Raw genomic sequence first — 18,606 nt, 5'->3', positions numbered from 1 at the left:
ACTTTTACTGTTTGGAACAAACAAGCAACAGATTTTCAAACTACAGCTGTAGACTTTCAGAGTCAAGGAGAGAGGGGCAGGCTAAAAGTCCCGGCCACCCAGCTTTCATCTCCCTAGAAATCGGAGGGAGGGGCCCTACCTCCCCAGGCAGGGAGGGCCGCTTCCACGGCCACCTTCTGAGCCAGACCGACTTCCAGGACCCCGTCACTCTGTCTTGAGCTGGTTGGCGTGTGGGGGTTAGCGGTAGTATTGTCTCTGCATTTTGTGCACATTTGAACTTTTCATAGACACGATGAATAATGGTTCACAGACAAGAATGCAGCGACTCCCTGGAGAGTCCTGTAGCCTCTCCCGTGGCTCTGGGAGGCAGGTACCTTTGCCCACTGAACAGGAGGGCAGTGGAGGCTTCAGGAGTTAGCAGCTGGTGGCATGGAGCAGCCGGGAGCAGAGAGGGGCCTGCCAGAGGTGACCAGATCTTCATTCCTCCACGGGAGACGTGGGGTGTCGCAATGGATCCCTCTCCCTGCTGTCATCCTAATGCACTTTCTGCCCCGTCCCTGGGCTGGGGCCCTTCCTGGAGAACCTGCCTCCCACCCGCACTCCTGCAAAGGCCCTGGTTCCCCACCTGGCCGGCCCTGGCTCAGAACCTGCCAGCGTGGGGCTGTCACGGAGAACTGGCCTCGAGCCAGGGAGGATGGTCACGGAGCACTGATTCGTTTTTCAAAGGGTTTTGTCGAGACAGAATTTATGTGCCGTCAGGCCCTCCCTGGTGAGCGCAATTCAGCGGCTTCAGTATATTTACGGAATTGCACAACCCCCCCAGCGGTGTCTAGAACACTCTGGCCCTGAGGTGGGAACTCCATGGCCACTCCAGGCACCCGTCCCCAGGCCCACCAGCCCTGGCGACCCCAGCTCGCCTTCCTGTCTCTGGACCGGCCCGTGCTGGACACTGCATGCCCGGAAGGGCCCGCCTGCGCCCTTGTCCGCCCGGGGCCGGGCAGCCCTGCGGTCCTGCGTGTGATGCCCACGGGGTCAACAGCGTCACGCAGCCTCCACGCTGCTGGGGGCCATCTGGGAGCTTCTGCTGCCTGGTGCCTGGGCATCACGCTGCTGGGAACACCCACGCCCCGCATTTTTCGGGGGCGCATGCTCTCAGTTCTTGGGGCTAGAGCCAAGAGGGACTGGCCAGGTCCCAGGGTGACGTCATCGTTTTGCTCTGTGGTCCTCACAGCTTTATGAGGTATCAGTCCCACACTTATTTACGGCGCGTAATTTCAAGTGCACGATGCGGTGGCTTTTTGGCTTTTCAGAGCGGTAGCTCCATACCACGTCACCAGCCCCCAAGAGACCCCAGTGGACCGCTCAGCTGTCAGTAACCCCCAGACCCTTTCTCCTAGGAAACCACTCATCTACTTCCGGTCTGGATTGGCCACGTCTGTGGAGGCCACGTCTGTGACCTCTTGTCTGCCCCCAGCGCCTCTTTCTGGCCCATTCACTGCCTGCGTGCGATCTCTGCTCATTACTCTTACACATTCCACTGCTACTCCGGGGGTGTCCAGGTGCTTTGAGGGGATCCCACATCAGTTGAGAAACTTTTACTCGCTGCTTTCCACGGGGCTGGCCCGAGCGTGGGCGTCCTGCTGTGTGGCCCGTCGTTCGCATTGGCTCCCAGCGGGCAGGGCCGACGATCTGCTGCATCTGCTGCGGTGGACAGAGGGTGAGACACTTGCTCAGGCCTCCCTGCATCCAGAGGTGTGGGTGCTGCTAAAAGCTGGGGGAACCCGACACTTGGCGGGTGACCAGTGGGGGTGGGAGGCCAGCAGGAAGGGCCCCAGCAGGTGTGGTGGATACAGAAGGGGGCACCTGCAGGAAAGATCTGGACCCTGGGCCTCTGTCCTGGGTGAGCCCTGGGCACATGCTCCATGGAGCTGGCCTGGGACTCCCAGATGTGGGGCAGAGGGTGGGCGAGGACTTCTGGGCCTCTGGCTGGGCTCCCCAGATGCCCCTCATCAGGGGGCAGGCTGTACCAAGTCACCGCAGGCCCCAGCAAGGGTTTGGAAAACTACAGTCCCACGACTGGTCAAAGGAAGCAATGAATGAATGAGCCGGCAGCCGGGGCACTTCAGGGAGCAGAGTAAGGACAAAGGATCGAGGTTCTGGGTCCCCCTATTTGGAGGTGGCTGTTGCGCGTGGCTCTGCTTAGCGTCTGGGGGTCACCAGTGAGCAGGCTGCGGGCTGGTCTGGGCGGAGAGGCTCGGCACTGCCGCCATGTCGTAGTGGTCCCGGGGCCCTGCACACAGCGGGAGTGGAGGGCCAGGGGGCAGAGCCGGCACCCACGGGTGACCCTGGGAGACAGCTGCGACCAGGCGCCTGGCACCTTGGTCTGCTGGAGTCTTGGCCTTGACTTCTCCAGAGCTGCCCTTTCCTCTCAGCTGTTAGCCAGCGGGAGAGAGCAGGGGGCTCCCTGAGCCTAGAGGTGGACCCAGGCTTACAGGCTGGATGGAGTCCCTGGTCCCGCCAGGGTTTCTGCATGTGGGCAGGGAGGGGTGGTCTGAGGCTCCGGGGAAGGGGGGGGGCTGGGCCCCTCCATCCCATGGCGATGGAGAGATAGGCCCAGGCCAGGCAGCCCAGGAGGAGCGCCAGCCCCTCTGCTCGTAAACCTGCTCTTCCTCCTCCCTGGCGCACCGGGCGGTCATGCAGAGGTCACTCTCAGGAAGAGGAGGCACAAGGTCGCCTTAGGGTCCACATAACTGCCAGGCTGCGACCAGCCCACAGTTGACCCCAGCAAGTTGGGGTGGGGTGCAGGGCTCCCGCTGGCTCTCGGCGAGAGCCACAGCACAGCGTGGTGGGCCTCGGAGGCCACAGCTGGCTAAGGGGGGAGGTTGCCCAGAACAGTCCAGGCCGAAAGACCACAGGCCGAGAAGAGGCTGCCGCCCTCCTGGTGCCTGATGTTCACAGCTGGCTCCCGGAGTAGGAGTCGCCACAGCTATGGGTGCGGGTGGGGACATCCCTGTGGCCCCGGCTGGCACCCCCAGACTCCCAGGGCCGCTCTGGGCTCGAGCCCTTGATGGCTGGCCCCGGTGGGCACCAGCACCGCTGCTTTCTGGGGCCTGTGCGTGTGGCTGCCTGGGGTGCCCCAGCCAAGGATGCCCAGTGGGAGGTCTGTGGGGCCCAGGCTGAGGAGGAGGGGTGCAAGTCCTGGGGTCTGGGATGCACTTCCCCATCTGGAACATCTTGTCTTAGTTCCTGATGGGCTCACCCCACTGCCTGGGGTAGAAGAGCAGGTTGGGCCTGGAGGAAGGACCCGCAGGGAGAAGGGAGGTTTGGGGCTTCCCCGCTTCTCCCCTCAGGGCCTCGCCTGCCATCACCCACAGTGGTTACCCCAGATACCAGGCCTGGGCCTCACCTTCCTTGCTATGGAGTGGGCAGTGGCACCCGAAAGCCAGCAGAATATCCACCAAATGGCCAGGAACCCTGGACTCAGGAGCCTGCTTCTAGCTGGGCCCCTTTGGGTCAGGGATGGGGGCACAGGCGGTCCTCAAGGCCTCGGGAGGCTGTCCCCCACTACCCCCCTCCTGGGGCAGAACCAGTGGTGGGGTCGTCCCCATGGGGGGCTGCAGGCCCAAGCCCTGAAGGCCACCCTGCCCCCAGCCCACCTGCCAGGGTTGAACTCTCTTCCCAGCAGGGGCTGTTCTCATGTGTGCAGTGAGGAAGGAAATTGCAAATTAATCTTTATTTCCATCTTGGAAGAAAACCTTAATTCTCTGCATTGAAATGATCCTCGTCATCCCAGGGAATCAATTATGGGCTTTAATTGCAGTCAGTCCTGGCCAATCAGAGCGGGGCAGGCCCACAGGGACCCGGCAGGGCACCTCTCTCTCCCTCTGCTCCTGCTTCTGTCTGTCCCTGTCACCCCTCTTTCATACATAAGCTTCTGGGACTCTGGGTTCTCTCTTGTCTCTTTCTCCACTTCTTTTCTCTGTCTTTTGGTGTCTGTCTCTTTCTGGATGCCCTGGCCCCTCTCATCGGCCCCCTCTGCACCCCAACAGCTCACATCTCAGGCATGAACTCCAGATCTGACATCCTCTAGGGGCTGGCCCCAGCCCCCCAGCCCCCAACACCCCAAAGCATCTCTCAGTGACTATCAGGTTGGAGTCAAGGATGAGCTGAGTCTGGAGGTTTGGGTGGGGGCCATGAATGGGGGCGGTGAGGCCCCAAGGATCTGGGGCCCAGAAGATTCCAGGCCTGGCGTGAGATTCTCACTTGCTGGATGTCAGGAGGCTCATGTGGGCGACAGCCTGCACCCACAGGCTGTGACGTCCCTGGCAGGGCCTGCCACACGTTGGATTCCCTCGCAGCCCCAACTTCCCCGAGCCCCGTCTGGGCTGCAAGGTCGTTCTTGCAGGGATGCGCTGCACCGGGGTGGTGCCTGCACCCGCAGGCAGGGCTTCCGGGCAGGGCGTGGCGTGAGCAGCGTGCGGCGGGGCGAGGGTCTGGTTTGCAAAGGAGCCCTAAAGTTTGTTCGGAGCTGTCTCGGGGACGGTGGGTAGGCAGGCGACGAGGGACAGGCCTGGTGGGAAGTCCTGCGGGGGACCCAGGCCGGGCCAGGCCGCTGGCCCCGCCGTTGACAACTGCCGAAGCCCGGGTGAGGGTTTCCGCCTCGGGGTCGGGGGTGGGGCCTGCCTGGAACCAGGGGCCTCAGTGTTTCCACCCGAGATGTGGGCGCCCCCGGGCCGGGCCTCCTCCCACCACCTTCCGGCCACCGGGAGATGCTTGTCTGTTTTATCAGTGGCACCGTGACTCTGACAACCGGCTCTCCTTATCTCTCAGAGCCCACCCAACTGTGGAGGTGGAGGTGGTCCTGACTGGCCGCCTGTCCACATGTGCTCCAGAGCCCTGGCTCCCAAGGCCAGCTGTGTGTCGGGCTCCAGGCCGGGCAGGCCCCCCGGGCTCCGGGGGCATGAGCTGTCAGTGACTGCATTCCCATGGGACTCCCCTCCTGGGGAAGCGGAGCAGGGAGAAACACCTCCCTGCTGCCTCAGTTTCCCCTCTGCGAAGGAAGTCCAGGGAACAGGGTACCTGAAGTGGCTCCTCTCTTTCTGGCCCTCTGCAGCCAGGGGCAGCAGACGGGAGGGACAGGCCTGGAGTGTCGGGCAGGACGTCAGTGGAGCCCTGGGTCTGCCTGAGCGCAGAGGTCCTTGGGCGCCTCTGTGAGGGGAGCGCTGAGGCTGAGAGAGCAGGGGGGCTTGTCTGATGCCTGAGGGTGGTAGGCAGCATGGGTACCCCTGAACCCGGGTCCTGCTGACACAGGGGGGCCAGAGCCTGGGGAAGACAGTGTGGAGGGAGGAGGTGCGGCTCACTCAGCCGAGCCCACACAGGGGAGGCTCGAGGCTGCTGAGTCAGGGCCGGGAAGGAGGGTGGGGCGCGTCTCCCCACTCCCCCCACACTGAGAACTGCGAACCCGCAAGATGCTGCTGATTTGGGGGCTCCAGTCCCCAGCACCCAGCTGCCTCTGACCACGGAGCCTGTTGCGTCATCTCACGCCATGCGTGACACAGCGGTCCCAGCTGGGGTCCTCGCGTGCCCGCAGGCTGCCAGGGGTGCCCTGCACAATGCTGGGACCCTGCCGGCTCCCCTTCCAGGCCCCCCGGGCTGTGTCCGGCAGCGTCCGCAGACTTGGCCCACGGCCCTCTGGTCCTGGCTCTGGGGAGGACCCTGGCTCTCCTCTCCGTCCTCTGGGGCCTTGCGCTGCTGCTTGGGTCTGGTGCACGGCCCAGCCCACACGCCAGTGACCCTCACGTTACACACGCAGCTCACCAGGTCATTTGCCCAGACTCGCCCCGGCTGCCAGCTCCCACCTGGGCCCCGCTGCAGTGACCTGGGGACATTTGCCGGACATCCAGGTCCCTCCCGCACCATGGGTCAGTGCCGCGGCCAGAGGCGCTGACCTGATCTTTCTCTGCCTCCTGCCCTCTGACTGGCTCACCTCATCCCTCACCTGGCCTTGCCACGCCCCTTCCTTCCCACCAACTGGTCACCCACACAGACCTGAGCAGGCCGCTCTGAAGGGAGGGAGGTGGAGGCGGCGGTGAGCTCGGTGGTGGCAGTGACGGTCTATGGGGCTGGAAGGAGCTGGCCTGGAGAGTCTGCTTGGACACCGAAGGGGTGCCCAAGAGGGAGCAGGACTCTGGCCTGGGCCCCTGTTCTCGAGCCCTTGGGAAATTTGGGCTCCCAAGGCCTCTCCTTTCTCTGTCCCTCACCAAAAGCCCCTTGATTTCCTTTCACTCCCTAGAGGGCACCTGAGATGAGGGGTGAGGCTGGCAGGCAGAGCCTTCGGGGTGGGGCTGAGGGGGGGACACCTGGGGGGAGGACGCAGGGTGGACCCGCCAGGAGTGGGGGTGGACAGACTCACAAGTCTGTGCAGGAGACAGGGGCCAGCACCCACGCCCCCAGCCCGGCCCTTCAACCCGCCACCTCAGCTGGCGTCCTGGGGGCCCCCACCGGACATCGCTGGGGGCTGGGAGGATGAAGGGAGAGGGCACGTGGCATCTCTATTGAGCCCTGCACACTGACAGCGGGGGGCTCAGGCGCCCCTGGCCACCCACCTCTGCTAGGTGGGCCCAGTGAGCTGACAGGCCTGCCCTGGCCAGGAGGTGGGGTGCAGGTCAGAGGAGCAGCGACTCTGGAACGTGACAGCAGTCCGCAGCCCGACCTGCCCTGCCTGGGGTGACCACGCGATGCCTGGAGGCTCAGGCTGGGTCTGGGGGGTCCCTGGAGGCTCCAGGCTGTGGCTGAACCTGGCCCCTGGCCCCAGCCTCTCAGCTGGCCCAGCTTCTGCTGGTCTTTATCTGGAGCCGCAGCTGTGGCCGCAGAAGGCGTCTCTGCTTCTGTCTTCCCACCAGCCCCGGCGATAACGGCGTGGGAGTGTTGAGCAATACCCGAGTGGGGCACACGGGAGGGTCTGACCTGTTGGCCTGGGGAGGGGTGGCGGAGGCACGGGGCGTGGGCGAGGGGAGCGAGGCAGGAAGTGGGGTCCAGGGAGCTCTGGGCTACGGTCCTTAGAGGCGTGACCCCCAGGCTCGAACGTGGTGGTGCTGCATTCATGTGGAAGGCCAGTCTCGGCTCTCCTGAAGGCCAGTCTCGGCTCTCCTGAAGGCCAGTCTCGGCTCTCCTGACTCCTGCCCTGCGCCCAAGTCTCACCCCTTACACTCAGTCCACAACCTCCCTCGCCTTCTCCTGCTGGCCCAGGGCTCCGGCCACGCTGTCCCTCTGCAGGGTTCCCCCAGCCGGTCCCAGCCACCCTCTCACCCCCAGGGCTCTCTCCCTGGGCTTCTGATGTCCAGGTCCTGGAGACTCAGCGCAGGGATCAGGTGTCTAAGCTGGTGAGAAGTGAGGGCTAAAGGGGTGTCTCTTGACACCCTCTTACACCCTCCAGGCCTTGTGGGGCCCAGCCTCCACTCCTCCCTGGCACTCAGCAGTGGGAATCGGGCTCCCTGCAATCCCAGAGTTGGGGTCAGCTGCACCCCGCCCACGAGGGAGCACCCACCGCACCCAGCATGCCCGGCTGCTCAGAAGCAGTCAAGCCCTGGTGCCGGCTGAGCTGGGCTAATTAATGGCTGAACTCTGTTATCAGTCAAGCGCTAATTAGTCTTTTTAATCAGGCTGCCGGTGTGCAGGCTCCTGGAGGACCGGCAGGGGTTGGGGGGAGATTGGGGAGCCATGACCTCATCCTCCGCACGCAGACCCCACTCTCCCTGGAGGCCTCGCTGCGGCCTGGAACGACGTCACCTCCCCTGCAAACTCTTACTCTCTCTCTCCAAGACCTGGCCCAGGTGGCCCTGCCCCCGTCTGGGCACAGAAGACACGGCTGAACCAGGGTGTGAGGCCACGGCGCGGGCTGGCCTCGGTCTCCAAAAAGAAGCCAAGAAATACTGAGCCCCCGGTGGACAGAAGAGGTCTGAGGGCTCATCAGCCCGAGCGTGGGCTGGTGTCGAGGGTCTCGGGCCATCAGGAGGGGAAGGCTGGGTCTGTGCAATGGGGTGACCAGCCTCCCTCCCATCCCACGCAGTCCTGGGGACAGGGCCCGGCAACCTGTGCGCCCTGTGGCAGCAGATACCCACACTGCCCTGTGCACACGGGGCCCCACGCCCCCTTGCTCACCCCATGTCACTGACAGACCAGACGCGCAGGCCGACAGACAAACCCCGCAGAACAGAGATCCACATTCACGCAGAGATAGCAGACCCATGCGCACCCGACCCGACACGGATGTCGGGGACACACGCGGGCTCACACACGCTCGCACGCACGGCCAGGGCAAGAGGCCTGGGGGAGCAGAAGCTGCCCCTTCTCCTGCCCCGGCCCCAGGGCTTCCCGTTTGCGAGACTTTATCTATCAAAAATATATTAACCCAGAAGCCTGTTTCCATCCGAGTCTCGATTCCAGGGACATTTCTAGATAAGCCTTATCTCACCGCGGGTGCATTAGCCCCGCTGGTCAGGGGCTGCCAATCACGCTGCCACTCCTGCCCCGGCCGGGCGGGACGCCTGCCCATGACTTCATTCTGTGTGGGCAGGCGGAGGGGGTGCAGACACGGCTGTCCGTGCCCCACCCCTCCAAAGCAGGCCTCAGGGACACACCCTCCGGGCATCCGGCCACCGGACCCTGGCTCTAGTCCCAGCTTGCACCCCAGTCCCTGTGCCTCGAAGACTGGAGCCCTCTCCCCGAGGGTCCCCTACAGGTGGGTGAGCAGATGCAGCCTGTGATGGCGGCTGCGGTGGGCTTGGCACGCAGAGGCCCTGTCCCCTAAAACAGGGGGCCGGGGGAGGGGGACACTGCCTGGCAGGACACTGGCACCAGCCGGCCCCAGCCCCCACCCCGCTTCCGCCTCCAGGCCGCACCTTTGCCTGGCCTGGCTAATGGCACTGCGGTGTCCCCTGGTGCCAGGCACCTGCCTCCAGTGAGGTCACAGTGAGACCCCACAGTCTCCCACCTGAGTCCACCCGGTGGGGTCAGTCGCCATGGGAGGTGGCCAGCCTGGGCCTGCCACAGAGACTCAAAAAGGGGTTCCTCCTTCCTTGGGGACCAAATGGGCCAGCGGCTGGGGGACCTCTGTCCTGGGGTCCTCACCAGGAGCGCTCACCCGCTGTCTCCCTGGGCCCCAGGGCCTCAGCCAGGGGGCGCCGGCTGGGGGCTGGAGGAGGGATGGGCACAGCGCTGGCCCGCGTGGGGACGAGACGCCACAGCTGCAGGATGCTCCTGGGCAGTGCAGTGGGGCTCCTGTGTGCCCCTGGGGAGCCGATGGGGGAGCTCCCCGACGGTGGGAGGGTATACCCGGGGCACCCAACACTGCTGTGCTCTCCTGCTGGCGCATCTTCAGCCCCCCAGCTTGGGAAGTGGGGCTGCCCTGGATGGCTCTTAGCTGTCACCCTGACTCTACTGCAGCCAGTGACCTGGGTCCCCACGGCCACGCTCACATGGACGCTCCGGGCACGTGGGGCCCTGGCTGAGCCGGGCTTAACCGCGGAGACAGCGTGTTCCGAGAGCCGCTCCCTTTCGCTCTCTGCCCCCAGCTCTAGGCCTTAACGACCCAAGTCATTTGATCGCAACCTGCCCCTGTTAATATTTTTAATGCCATTTTTGCAAATTAAAGCATAATGCACCGATTACCAGGATAAAAGGGAGGCCTCTGTGTCCGTCTGGAGGCCAAATAAAGGAACGCTAGAACATCTGTTCAGCCTGCAAATGTCTTTAAAAGCTCTGATTTCACCTCAACCAGCCGGTTCGGCCGTTTCACCCTTTTCTGAGCACCCACAGCTTGGGCCTCTGGGTGGGGTGGCCTGTGGGTACGGGGGTGGCAGAGGAGCATGGGGGTTGTTTCCTGGGCTTTGGGAGGGGCAAGCTCACCCCGCACCCGTCTGCCTCAGCCATCCATTCTCATCTCCAGGCTCTGGGAAGAACGTGGGCCCAGCTCGCAGGCAAGGCGCAGGTGGTGGGATGCAAGGATCAGCCCTCCAGGCTGCCTCTGCGCTGGGGCCTGCTGCTCCCCCACCCCGGGGTACCAGCTTCGGCCATGGGGTACCCTGCCTGGGCTGTCCACGGCTCCCCCCGCCCCCCTGAGGACGCCACCCCAGGGCTCACCCAGCCTGACCCAGGAGCCCGACATCCCATGGACCCCTCAGGCCCGAGCTTTGGGCTTGAACCCCTCTCCCAGCCCTGCCCCAGGAATGGAGCTGGGGGACCCCGGTGAAATCAGAGACCGCAGCACGGGTGGGGGCCGTGGTGCATTTATTGCAGCGCTGAGTGTCCAGCTGCCAGGTAGTGGTTGGGGATCGACTCAGATGGCCGCCAGCTGGGCGGCCCGGGAGACACTGGCCACCGGCTCTCCGGCCCTCGCTGGCCCTGACGTCTGTCTCCTGGCGGGCGGGTGTCAGGGTTGGGGGGACAGACCCTCCTGGCCCTGGCCCTGGCGGCACTGTCCCCGCGGCCCCAGGTTCTCACTGGGCTGAGCTGGGCCTGGGGAGGTCGAGGCACGTGTGGCTGGGCACCTGGCACTGAGGCCGGGCAGGGTGACCCTGGGGACGTCCGCGGGCGCTTAGGGAAACTGGACCATGCGCTTGTGGGTGTCGAAGACATAGCGCTTGAAAGACAGGCTGAGCCCCACGTGCTGCGTGGGCTCCGGCCGCTCGGCGCCGTCTGGCTTGGCCGCCTCCCCTCGGCCGGCCCGGCCCCGCTTCTTGAGTGCAGGTGTCAGGATCTTCTTGGACTCCGGGCTGAGGCCCCCTGCGAGGCACAGAGGCATCTGTCAGTCTCTCCCCAGCCCGCCCACACCCCCATCTCCCGCCCTCCAGGTCCAGCCAGGACCCCAGGGCCCCCCTGCGAGGACCGGGAGGCTGGAGGGCCACTGTGCCGCCCAGAGCCGGTCTTCCCGCCCTCCCTTCAAGTCCACACCTCGGCGCCCGTGAGCGCTGGCAGGGTGCACTTCCTCTGCTCCAAGCGGCCCCGCCGCTGCCCAGAGCGTTCACCCTGAGGCGTGTACCCCGAACGTGGCATTTGAGGCCCCCTGGGCTAGGTGTCCCCAGCTGTCCCTGAGAGCCACTCTCCACCCTTCTGGGGCCTGGGAGGGGACCTGTGACCTCTGCGGCCGCACTGGCAGTGGCCCAGCCTTCGGGTCCACTAGTGGGGGCCCCGGGGTATCAGAGGATGGGGGAGAGGGGTCGGGGTGTCGCCTGGCCGCAGGCGGGGAAGGGAGTAGTTCTCAGCTCGGCACGGTGCCTCGCGCTGGGCCCGTCACACGCAGGGGCTCTGCAGTTCCCTTCGCCCGGAGCGCCCCCCGCCCCCACTTCCCTCTCCCTTAAGCCCAGGCCACAGCACCCCTCTCCCAGGCTCGTCTTTCTCAGGAATCTGCCCGGTGGCCGTGCAGCCTTGGTGTGGGCTGCTGGCCGGCCACGCTCCAGCCCCGGGCTGTGGGAGCAGAGGTGCACAGGCCCCAGCCGGCTCTGCAGCACAGCACCCTGGAGTGAGCCACTCGGGCTCGTCACCGCGGGGGTCCTGTGCGAGCGGCACCCTGGGACTGGCAGGCCTCGTGGCAGCGCCTTTATGTGCCTGCCGAGGGTAAATGGGGTGCAGCCTCGCCACCTGAGGGCCCTGGGCACCCCTGCACACCCCGAGAGGGCACTCCTAATCTGCACAGGTATCACAGAGGCAGTGGACCAAGGGGCTGCATTCCAGAGGTGGTGGGAAGTTGGGGGGAGGCCAAGGAGACCCCCTGCTCACACTGGTGCACCCCACTTGCACCTGCCGGCGCCTGCAGGGCTTTCTCCCTGGCCCGTCCTGCTGGGTGCTCACGTTGTCTGAGAAAAGTCGTCGCCGTGAGGCTTGGCTGCCCCCGGGGCCCTGGCCTGAGCGACGGCCAGGTGGGCGTGCTGGGCGGCAGGGACACGCGTGGGCACAGGGTGCGAGCGGTCTGAATCCTGTCACCGTACAGAGGGGGAGACAGGAGGGCGGCGACTCGCTGCAGGCCCGCGGGGAGTCAGGAGAGCGAGGCTGTGACTCTGGGCCACGTCCAGTGGCAGAGGCGGGCTATGGCCCCAGAAGGGGAGAAGGGGTCACCTTAGGAAGACTCCTGTGAGATGGATCTGAAAAGGAAGTCCACGCAGGCCCTGCAGCCCTGCCCCTGCAGGGAGGACTGGGGTCGGCATGGCCTCCCAGGTGAGACTACCTGCCAGCCCAAGCCTGCGCCCCCGGGAAGGGGAGCCCCTGGGGCCGGGGGTTCTGTAGCCGGGAGCGCCCTCCGTCGGGTCACACTGTCTGATCACAGGACTCACACCCAGCGGCTCTGCACGCCTCTGGGGCGGGGTGCGGGCGTGGGAATGGCCCTGGGCCAGCCCCCGCAAGCAAGTGCCAGGTCCGCAGGTATCTGACTCCCCAGATCGGAGCCCGGGCCTGGCTTCTGCAAACAGAGAAGGTGGCTGGCACCAGACCCTGACAAATGGCGCGGGCAGCCTGTCTCCCTCTGGTGCCAGGAGGTCTGAGGGCTGAAGAGGCTCGGGGCTCCCCGGCGTCCGCGCCGGCCTGGCGAGACAGGCGTGGCCCAATCGGCGGTCCATCTCGGCCGCGATGGCTCTAGTTACACGCGCAGCACGCCTTAGACTGCCCAAAGCCGCAGAGCTGGGAAATCCATCTGGCATGGGCGAAGATGCGGCCCCTCGATGCTCTCCGGCGGGGGTCAGGCTCGCCTGCCTCTGCCCCACTAAGGGGCAGCACCCCGGAAGCTGACCTACGGAGACCCAGCCCCAGGGGCTGTGGGGCTATTAGCACTCGTGGCATCGCTTTGTTTTGAGGGTGTCACCTGCCGTGCTGAGCGTCCCCTGCCTGGCTCTGTCACTTGACAACACGCAGAGGCGCGAGGGCTGGAAGGCAGATGGTGGTTGACACACACTGGGGCTCGGGCCCCCAGTTTACTAGTCTGAATGGGGGAGACAGTAACAAGCAGCAAGGTGATGCAGACAGCCTGCAGCCATGGAGGAACAAGGCCGCAGAGTCAGGGGTGGAAAGGGCCGTGCCCGCCCTTCAGACGCGGGCAAGGGCTGCAGAAAGGGAGCCCTGACGGGGCTGAGCGTGATGCTTGGGGATGGGGAGGCGAGGGGGCGAGTGCTGGCGGGCTGCAGGGCCGGGGTCCCCACATCCAGTGGGCTCCTCTGCACCCTTCTCTGCAGAAGCACACAGCAGGGAGGGTCCCGGCGACCTTTGGGAGACAGGTGCCAAACTGAGGGCCCTGCCCCCAGGGTGCCTGAGCACTTCCTGGAGGTGCTGGGGTCACTGAGGCAGGCCAGGGGCGCCCACTCCCGCCCCCAGGCCTCTGCACTCTCCATGGCTCCAGCATTCCGGGCACGTAGCCTCTCCTCCCTATTCCTGGAAGATCTGTCCCAGAATTCCGAAGGCTCCCAGCTTCAACCCCTTGAGTCACTGTGCAAACACCCCCCCCCCCCGTGAGGTTTCCTGACCACCGTCACCCCCTGCACCCTATCTCCTCCAAGCCCGCTCTGTTTTGCATAACAACCCTGTCACCTTCTACTACACCCGCTGTTCCCTCATTTCGATGTTCGGCCCGTCCCTGCTAACACACATGTGCCACCACGCGGGAGTCCCTGTCTGTCCACTGCCGTCAGCTCACCACTAGGGCATTCCTGGCTCGTAGCAGGTGCTGAGAGCCCTGCCGGGGGCAGAGTGCTGCACGCGGCCGTGCTGGTCAAGCACTGGCTGGCCAGCTCCCGCGTCGGTACTTTGGCACGAAGCCGCTGCCCCCCGTGGAGGTGGGGCCGCGTGGAGGGGCCCAACGAGGGGTGTGCCCGCGGCAGTCACGTGGCCGAGACCAGGGGGCCGTCGGGACAGGCCCGGCACAAGCACGTGTCTGTTGTGGTGCAGCGTTCCAGGAGATAGAAAGAGTGATACTGAGAAGAGTTTAAAATGACACAGACAGCCTGTGTCGGCGGGAGTCAGCATTCTTAGAAAAAAGAGAAGAGGGTGGGAGGCTGGCTGTCAGGTGCGGGGCCTGGGGGTGGTCACAAGCGCGCTTTTCCCTCCTTTCTGCTCCCCAATTTCCCAGGGTTCCTCCCGTAGCCCCAAGCTGCTCACGAGGGCGCCGACCCCCAGGCCCACTGCAAGGCCTGTTGCAGCTGCTGGAGCTGGCTGGATCCACTGGGACCCAGCTGGAGCCAGACAGAACAGGTTAGAGATGCTCAGAGCTGATTAAAGCCGGTTTGATCTGGTTTGGTCCAGGGAGAGCGGGCTGGAGAGCACCCGGCTAGGTCGGCGCTGGCTGGAGGGGGTCGCATGGTTAGGAGCTGGTTAGGTCTGGTGGGATCTGAGCAGCCCAGGAAAGTCACTTGGAGCCAGGTGGGTCTGGTTCAAGCTGGCTGAGCCCAGTATGAGCCAGCTGGATCTGGTTCAAGCCTGTTGGATCCAGGCAGAGCAGGCTAGTGCCAGTAAGAGCAGCTTAGAGGGGACTAGGTTAGGTGAGAGCTGGTGGATCCTGTTGGCTCCAGTTCCAGTGGATGGATCTGCTGGACCTGGCCCAATCTCGCTGGAGCAGGTTGGAGCAGGCTGGATGGGGTTGGCTCCAGCTCAGCTGGCTCAAGCTACTTGGATACGATTGGAGCTGGCCGGGGCGGCCTCAAGTTGGCTGTCGCTGATTGGAGTCAGCTGGAACTGGTTGGAGTCACCTGAAGCTGGCTGGATCTGGCTCGTGCTGGTTGGAGCCAGATGGGTCCAGTTTGAGATGGTTGCCGCTGGTCTGATCCGGCCCCATCCCTCTGGTGAGCGCAGACCAGAGCAGGTTAGGACAGAGCAGGGCTGTGCCCGCCGAGTGGGCGGGCGAGTGCTGACCAGCGCGGGGGCCGGGCAGGCTGAGCCGGGCAGGCTGTGGTTCCAACTGGGTGGACCCCACAGAGCTGGTCGAGGAGGCTGGAGCTGGCTGCATGGTGTAGCCAGTTTGAGTCAATTCAAGCTGGCTGGATCCGACTCAAGGCTGTTGGAGCCATTTTGTTCCGGTTGGAAGCCTGTTGGATCTGCCTCAAGTCAACTGGAGCCAGTTAGAGCCCTGGAACCTGCTGGCTGTGGTCGAGCCAGCTGGACATGGTCACCCCCTGCACCCAGCCCAGAGCAGGCTCTACGCTGCCCTCCCGGTGCAGCCTGACTCCATGGGCACACGTGGTGGGGGCGGCGATCCCAGTCCCAGGGCCTGGCCTGGGCACACTGGTCAGGGCCCTCAGAGCTGCCGTGGGCAAGAAGCTCAGCCGGTCTCCAGGCCAGGGGCACCATCTCTCGGCTCTCTGGCTCTGACCGGCGAGGAGGCGCTCAGGGCTGCGCCACGGAGCTGCAGGCCGCGGCTCCTGCTCCCAGGGCAGCAGCTGGGAGGGCGCGTTTAGGAGTTCGTCCTCGCACCCTCCCGCAGGCCCCGCCCTGTGCGCCCTCCTTGCCAGCCTGCCCGCGCCGGGGGCCTCTGGAAGCTCCCCGCTACCACCCACAGCTCGGTCTGCCTCCTGCCTCGCCCGTCCGTGTCTGCCCTTGCGCCTCTGCTCACCCCTGCTCACTCGCACCCGCGTGCACACGGCGCTCAGACAGGGCCTCCCTCTGCCAGGCTGGCTCTGCCCGTCCCCGCCGGTCCCCGTCCCCAGGATCAGGCAACATCTGACTACTGGTGGCCCAGAGAGAGCCAGGCCCAGAAGCAGGCTGGCCACCCCGGGACTGGCCATCCGGCGCCCTCCCCGGCAGGGCGCGCGCATCAAGTCCACACGGTGGCCGCTTCTCAGGCTCGGCAGAGGTCCCCTGCGCCTCCTCACACCTCAGGGCTCTTGGCGTCCAGGCCCGGGAAGCAGTGGGGGTGAGCACCGTGACCCCGGGGGTGACGCCGCTACCCGTGGCGTTCCTCGGGGACACTCTCCCAGGGCCGGGCTGGCCTTTCTCACTGAGCGCCAGCTCCACACAAAGGCACAATGGGCTGGAGGCCGCCGGGTCTTGGCTCGGCGCGGGTAATCAGGGAAGAATGCGGGAAGCAACAACTGTTTCCCAAGCCCTGGCCGCGGGTGCCGCCCTGACATGGTCATCAAAGGCGGCAAATTGCCTCCAATTGCTGGCGTCGCTTTCATGTTGGAGGCCAGACTGGAAGAGGGGCCTCCTCGCTGGTGGGCGGCTGGCACCCCCCAGTGGGAACCGAACCCTGCACACAGCTTGGGGTCACTGGCCCCCTCGGTGGTGCCCCGGGGCTGGAGTCCACTGCAGCCCCTCCAGCACGGCCCCCGCCTGGAACAAGCGGCTCTGGAGAGTCAAAGTGACGGGGCAGAGCAAGATCCGGGCAAGGGGCGGGGGTCCCTTCTGGGTCAGCATCCTGGTGGAGACGGATGGGCGGGGGCGCTCTGAGGGACAAGCCTGGCAGCTGGGCTGGGCCCTGCCGGCCACTGAGGCCCTGGAACGCAGCCAGGTCGAGTCTGGGGCCTGTGAGCAGGAGGGGCGGCCCAGAGGAGGGGGTCGAGGCTCTCGCCCAGAATGGGGCATGGCTACCGGGTGGGCGTCAGCATCAGATTTCACCACCAGCCCATGGACGTCACCAGGGTCCAGGAGGGGAGTGCGGGGCGGTGCCTGAGGAGGCCTGTGCCCGGCCGACACGGCAGGCTGTGCAGGGAGACGTGGCCTTGCCAGGCGGGCCCGAGGGCTGCTGCCGGCCCAGCTTGCAGGTGTCTGGCGGAGCGGCGTGGGCCAGCCGCCGCCCCGCAGTCGGTAGTGGGGGTCCTGTGCAAGTTCCGTGTGGGTGGCGCAAGGCCGGGCACCCGGTGTTCAGCGGGACGCCCAGAGGCCCGAGGGGCACCGGGCTGGTCGAGCGGGCTAGGGAGAGCGGGGTCGCTTGGCCAAGCGGCAGCTGGGACGTCAGCCGGCTCCCTTCCTGCTGAGGTCTCTGGACCCCTCTTTGAGGGTGGCAGACACTGGGGGGGTCCTCCCCACCCAGCCTCTGGGAGGCCTCGTTTCTGCTCGCCTCTCTCGGGAGAGGAGCCCCAGCAGAGCTGGCTGGGGGTGGGGTGGCCCACTGGTTTCCCTCCTTTCTCGCCTGCTATGGATCCCGGATGTAAACAAAGATGCAATTTGCTTTAAAAAGATAAGGTGATTAAGCTTTTATCAGACTACTCTGCTGTCCCTGCTACAAAGGGAGTTAGGGGGAGGCGGTGGCACGGCGGGTCTTGGAGGGATGGAGCGCTGCGTTCTGAGGTTCTCGAGCGCCTACTCCACACTCCACGCGGCCCCTTTGATTGGGTGGGGGTGGAGGCAAGCGGCGCCTGCACCCCCATTTTGATGTCTTAATGTTGCTTAATTCCTCCTTTAATTTATAGTAAGCTTCTTAGCAGCAATGATGAATTCTTCAAAAACAAAAAAGGACCCTTTGCAGAAGTCTTTCCCATACCATGTAAATTGAAATTATAATGTAGTCAAGGCTTTGGAGATTGGGGTGCACAGGGAGGGAAACCAACGCATTATGTGGAAGGAGGGATTTTAAGACAAAAAAAACAAAAGCATTCTGAAACAGTTAAGAAGTGATTTGGCCTTGCGAATCAGCCGGAGACTCAATTATTATGGGGAAGAAAGTTTGCTGGCACACAGTTCTCAGCCATTCGGAGAAACGCCTCCTGGAGGGGCAGCCGGCGGGGTTCTGCCCTTCCCTCCTGGGGCGGCTGGGCAGGTATGGCACCCCCGGGGAGGGGGCCTCCCACAGCCGGCTGTGGAGGCAGTCACGGAGGCCGGCACTGCGGGAGGCAGGAGGCAGTGGGAAGGGTGGCGCCTGCCTGCCCGGGGCACACGCTGGAGCGGGGTGGCGCCTGGCACCTCCAGGCGCTCGCACCCAGGGCTCCTGCAGGCCCCGCCCTGCACTCCTGCAGCTCCTGGCACTGGGGCTGCAGGCACTGGCCTCCCTGCACGAGCTGGCAAGCTGCTCTTCTTCAGATTTGATCCTGGGTCTGTTTCTAAAGATGCTTCCAGAACAAACCCTGACCTTTTCTCCCAGCTCAGACAACTTCAGACAGTCCTCTGGCAGGGGCCCAAATTCTTCTACCAGCTCCTCACCACCTGCTGCCCGCAGCCCCGGGCCTTTTGCACACGCATTGCCCAACCCCGCTCAGAGCCCCGGGCTCACCCCTGCGCAGCCTCCACCCAGCAGGTGGGGCAGGTGCGTGGTGCGGGCCGCGGGCCTCTGGGGGAGCGGGACCTGCGCTCACCTGCGGGCTGGGGTGTCCGCAGGGAGAAAGGCAGGTGGGGCGCTGCCTGGGCAGGCGGCCCTGCCCCTGAACTCTCCCCCGCTGGCCCCTCTGCAGAAAGCTACGCGCCCCCTCCTGGTGGTGGGCAGCCCTGGGGGGAGGGGCAGGTGGCCCCCGGGCCACTGTCCCCACCCTGAGGGAGCTGAATTTTAATACTCCAAACACTCACTCCCTAAATATGTACACTCTTTAACAGCAGTTAATCTTCAATTAAAATACCTCGAGCAGAAACTAAGATAACTGGTTTAAAAGGTAGAGCTTATTGACAATAAAAGTCTCCTTCATATTGCTTTTCTTTAAAAAAAAA

At 64.8% G+C, this 18,606-nt stretch overlaps 1 protein-coding gene across 2 annotated transcripts in view; it reads right to left on the bottom strand.

Annotated features, from left to right (window-relative positions):
- Positions 1 to 10,159: 10,159 nt before the first annotated feature.
- EEFSEC (eukaryotic elongation factor, selenocysteine-tRNA-specific) overlaps positions 10,160 to 18,606 on the bottom strand; it is a 180,798-nt gene continuing 172,351 nt past the window's right edge. The window contains exon 7 of one of the 2 annotated variants that reach the window (XM_004692327.2): positions 10,160 to 10,782. In XM_004692327.2, the coding sequence (XP_004692384.1) occupies positions 10,595 to 10,782 (188 nt within the window). In that variant the 3' untranslated portion in view covers positions 10,160 to 10,594. The remainder of the gene's footprint in view (positions 10,783 to 18,606) is intronic. The other variant, XM_012732218.1, reaches the window with a different exon arrangement.

This window comes from Condylura cristata, unplaced genomic scaffold, assembly GCF_000260355.1.
Source record: "Condylura cristata isolate star-nosed mole 26May11 unplaced genomic scaffold, ConCri1.0 scaffold00033, whole genome shotgun sequence".
Lineage (NCBI taxonomy): Eukaryota > Metazoa > Chordata > Mammalia > Eulipotyphla > Talpidae > Condylura > Condylura cristata.
Note: the sequence above shows the minus strand (reverse complement) of the source record. Positions and strands in the feature narration are given on the sequence as shown.